This window comes from Callithrix jacchus, chromosome 18 (genome assembly GCF_049354715.1).
Source record: "Callithrix jacchus isolate 240 chromosome 18, calJac240_pri, whole genome shotgun sequence".
Taxonomy (NCBI): Eukaryota; Metazoa; Chordata; class Mammalia; order Primates; family Cebidae; genus Callithrix; species Callithrix jacchus.
This window is the reverse complement of record NC_133519.1, coordinates 22332376-22337483: the sequence shown is the minus strand read 5'-3', so window position 1 is coordinate 22337483 and position 5108 is coordinate 22332376. Positions and strand designations below refer to the sequence as shown.

At 40.1% G+C, this 5108-nt stretch overlaps 1 protein-coding gene across 1 annotated transcript; it reads left to right on the top strand.

Moving 5' to 3' along the window:
* On the top strand, nucleotides 1-1203 carry LOC128930062 (prothymosin alpha). Its single transcript, XM_054247360.2, has one exon. It carries the CDS (start codon nucleotides 183-185, stop codon nucleotides 513-515), a length of 333 nt encoding a protein of 110 aa, XP_054103335.1. The 5' UTR covers nucleotides 1-182; the 3' UTR covers nucleotides 516-1203.
* The last annotated feature ends 3905 nt before the right edge of the window (nucleotides 1204-5108 follow it).

Below are 5108 nucleotides of genomic sequence, written 5' to 3'. Positions count from 1 at the left end.
CCCCCACTGGCTGCTCTGAAAAGCCATCTTTGCATTGTTCCTCGTCCGCCTCCTTGCTCGCCGCAGCCGCCTCCGCCGCGCGTCTCCTTCGCCGTCGCAGACTCCGGCAGCTTTATCGCCAGAGTCCTTGAAATCTCGCCTTTTTTTTAATCCCCCGCATCGGATCACCGGCGTGCCCCACCATGTCAGACACAGCGGTAGACACCAGCTCCGAAATCACCACCAAGGACTTGAAGGAGAAGAAGGAAGTTGTGGAAGAGGCGGAAAATGGAAGAGACGCCCCTGCTAATGGGAATGCGAATGAGGAAAATGGGGAGCAGGAGGCTGACAACGAAGTAGATGAAGAAGAGGAAGAAGGTGGGGAGGAAGAGGAGGAGGAAGAAGAAGGTGATGGTGAGGAGGAGGATGGAGATGAAGATGAGGAAGCTGAGTCTGCTACGGGCAAGCGGGCAGCTGAAGATGATGAGGATGATGATGTCGATACCAAGAAGCAGAAGACCGACGAGGATGATTAGACAGCAAAAAAGGAAAACTTAAACTAAAAAACAAAAAAAAGAGGCCGCCGTGACCTATTCACCCTCCACTTCCCGTCTCAGAATCTAAACGTGGTCACCTTCGAGTAGAGAGGCCGGCCCGCCCGCCCAATGCGGGCAGTGCCACCTGCAGACGAACGACGCGCTCTCCACTACCCAACCCAAACCATGAGAATTTGCAACAGGGGAGGAAAAAAGAACCAAAACTTCCAAGGCCCTGCTTTTTTTCTTAAAAGTACTTTAAAAAGGAAATTTGTTTGTATTTTTTATTTACATTTTATATTTTTGTACATATTGTTAGGGTCAGCCATTTTTAATGATCTCGGATGACCAAACCAGCCTTCGGAGCGTTCTCTGTCCTACTTCCGACTTTACTTGTGGTGTGACCATGTTCATTATAATCTCAAAGGAGAAAAAAAAACCTTGTAAAAAAAGCGAAAACGACAATAGAAAAACAATCGTATTCCGAGCATTCCAGTACCTTTGTTGTGTATGTACTTAGCTGTACTATAAGTAGTTGGTTTGTATGAGATGGTTAAAAGGCCAAAGATTAAAAGGTTTCCTTTTTTTCCTTTTTTGTCTATGAAGTTGCTGTTTATTTTTTTTGGCCTGTTTGATGTATGTGTGAAACAATGTTGTCCAACAATAAACAGGAATTTTATTTTGCTGAGTTGTTCTAACAAAAAAAAAAAAAAAAAAAAAAAAAAAAAAAAATCATTTCTAAATTTGATCTAAGCCAAAATGTGGAGAAGCAATAGGGAAGAAAATTATTTCTGTATAATGAGATTATAGGTTGTTTCTCCGAACTCCTCAACAGTTTTCAGTATTTTCCAACTTCTATCATGGAGATATATAGATATATAAGTAGATATGTAGATATATAGTCATTAGATATATATTTATATATGGTAACTAAACAGATACCATTTTATTTATTTATTTATTTATTTGAGACGGAGTTTCCCTCGTTTCCCAGGCTAGAGTGCAATGGCGCGATCTCGGCTCACCGCAACCTATGCCTCCTGGGTTCAGGCAATTCTCCTGCCTCAGCCCCCTGAGTAGCTGGGATTACAGGCACGCGCCACCATGCCCAGCTAATTTTTTGTATTTTTAGTAGAGACGGGGTTTGACTATGTTGATCAGAATGGTCTCGATCCCTTGACCTCGTGATCCACCGGCCTCGGCCTCCCAAAGTGCTGGGATTACAGGCTTGAGCCACTGTGCCTGCCCTACAGATACCGCTTTTAAAAGATATATTTATGTATTTTATATATTTATATAATATATACATGTTCATATATACATCATGTTATCACCATTATGGATATAAAGAAGGACAGTAAAAATAGTAAAAAGATTAAAATAAAATATACCAAAATGAAAACAGTAATTTAACCCTGCCTAGCTTTATGTGATTAAACAAGATATTTTTCAAATCTATTTTTCTTTGCTTTCTAGAGGTTTGATAATAAATCTATACTTTTATATTTAAAAGCCTAATTCTTATTAAACAAATAAAAATTCAGCAACACTGTCTTTAGAACTTTTTTTTTAAATAACCTTGAGCATGAAGAAAATGTTATGACTATGGTCGTGAGCATTTTGAAAGATTAGCAGAAGCAGAGATAATGTGACATTTAGCTAATCTTTCAAGGGAAGCTAGACAAATGACACTTTTCGAAAAGAAAATAGTAACTAGTGTTGAAACATGGAATTTCTAGCATGATTAAGAAGGAAAGTGTCAATTTCTTCTGTGGAAAATTCTAACATTACCAAACGTAAGAAGGCACATACTTCAACAACAGAAATGAAAAATATCTTGATTCATTTATTTAACACTGCTTTAGAGTTTAATCCCAAAAAGTCTATTTTGAAGAAAAGAAAAATCTCACTCTTGTATATTACCCTTTGCAGTGAACTGGCCAAATAAGTCTATCCAAGGTACATTGAATACGGAGCATGCTGTAAACATTTTTATTTACATCATCTCTAATCCCTACAACAATAGTGCAAGGAAAGGTTTAACATCTTCTTTTTACAGAGAGGAAAACTGAGCCTCAATGAGGTATAGTATCTCATTTAACATCACACATCTAATACGTGGTGGAGGTGGGACCTATACTTACATCTGTCAGACCTTGAAGTCTGTGTTCTTCTTTCTACCTCTCTGCCTCAGTCCAACAATTGGGATCTGTGCCATGATGACTCACGAGTTCACGAGGCACTTTTCAGGAAGTTTTTGACTCCGACTTTATCACTCAGCAAGATACCTTAACTAATTTAAAAAATGTGACTTGAAAAGCAGGTTGTAATTCCAAAAGCAAAAATCCAACCACAAAAGAGCAAGTCTTAATCAGTAGAGCTTTACAGAAGGAAGTAATGTAGGTAGTAAGGGCACTTTCGGGAATGTCTGGAATCAGAGGAGTCGATGTATCACCTGTTAGAAATTGTACTCGCTTGGTAGCAAAATTTTCCTTGTGTTCACTTAAAATAATAGTCTTATTGTTTTAAAACCAACACACAGTCAGAGGGTGACTTGGAGGTCTTTTATTCTCTTTGCCTTCTTGTTTTAAGAACGGATTTTTCCTAAATTCTTATTACTATTGTAACTTACATAAGTGTAGCCGATTTTGCTTTTAAGGATAAAACTACATTCAAGTAGCTTTGTCTGGATTATCAAAATCAGGCCCTGAAGAAGTGAGTTCCTAAAGGGCAGGAACTTTGCTTATGTCTATATCTCAGTTGTGTTAAACAGAGTAACTGGCGCAAATTAGCAAATAATGCACTGAGGAATCATAGAACAAAAGACTTTATGAAGAACTAAGTTTCAGATTCAGGGTGACCCTAAGGAGCTAGTGTACCAGAGGATGGTATGCCTTCTGCAATCACAAAAGCAGCATTCAGTCTGATCTGGGCTCTAAGAAGTGCTCCTTGAGACCTGAAATTTTATCCTAACACTGCCACTAACAGGTTAAGTCAGAAAGAGTTCACTTCCCAGAGCTTTCGTTTTCTGGTTTCCAAATCAGCACAATGAAAAACTGAAGAGAAGGGAAGAGAAAAAAAAAGAGGGTCGGAGATCCCTTCTGCTTGTACAATGCCATGATTTGGACACAGGGTTTGGGCAACCATGGCCCATCCACCACTTCCTGCCTGTCGTCTCTCATCATACAGCTCATGAGCCACGAATGTGAAAGAATTCAAAAAAGTAACAATATTTTGGGACATGTCAAAAATCACATAAAATGCAATTTTCAGTTCTCATAAAAGTACTTTGAAACTCAGCCCCACTCCTTTATTACCCATTTCTATGGCTGCTTTCACACCACAACCACAGAGATGAGTAGCTGTGACAGAGACCATATGGGCTGCCAAGCCTAAAATATTTACTACCTAGACCTTTCCAGAAAAAAAAAAAGGATTGCTGATCTTTTACACAGACAATCAAGCAAGTGATCACCTGAGAACATTAAAATCTGTGTCTAGGACAAATGGGGCCTATATAAACTAGGGAATAATCTTCCCCACTACTTATGCAAGAACATTCACCCTTGAGAGAGCAGGCTACATGGGTTGGCAGCACTGCTGCCACCAGTCCAGACTTCCCTTCACCTGTGCCCTATAAGTGACCAGCATTTCTAGGCATCCGTGGAGCAGCGGGGTGCATTCTCATGGCTGGCCCCATGCCTTCCCTTCCTCTTGCTTCTTCACATTCTATTTTCTGAGTGGTTGTCAAAGGAACGCTGAATTCTGCTGTCACTTTTTCAGACCCCAAAAGCCACTTATGACAGTCTTGGTACCAGGAAGCATTCCGAGCTCATATCTCATCACCACAACTGCCTGCTTCTCGCTTAGTCCAGATGAGCTAGCCACAGTGCACTTGCTTTTTAATCGCTCTCTCTCTTCTTGCCTTCACCTCCTCTCCCTCCCTCTCTCCCTGGCTCTTTCTGTCACAGGGGTGTGTGCACATACACAAGTTCCGATTAGATAAAAGAAGAAACACTTTTTAAGTTTCTTTCTAGGCCTAATAGAAAATTAAATTTTTTACAGAAACAGAGCTGGTTTTTTTTATTGCAAAAGTGTGGGTGTCCTTCCTTTTGGAGAGTAACAATCATTTTCTACATGGCCTTCTGACACATTGCATGTTGTACATATGTGTGTGTGCACATGTGCATGTGTGTCTGTGATTATGAGTGTTAGAGTATGTGTGTGTAGCAGGGAGGAAGGAGATGAAGGAGAGTGTGTATGTGCATGTTGGTTCATATGAGTGTGTGTGTATGCACGTGCCTGTGTGTTTGTGCACATGTGTATGGGCATGTGTGTATTTGCATATGAGAATGTGCATGTGAGAGAGAAAGAAAAAGAGTGTGTGTGTGTATGTGTATGTGTGTGTATAGCAGGGAAAAAGGGGATGAAAGAGAGTATGCTAAAAAGAGAACATCTCAGAACAGTCAAATAAAAGATACCACATCAACATCCTATCTTGTTAAAATACGGGATTCCCAAGTCAGTCACCTCCCAGCTGGAAGCCTGGAGTGTTAAAAAAGTGGGTGTTCTTTTCTGAAAACTTATTGTCTA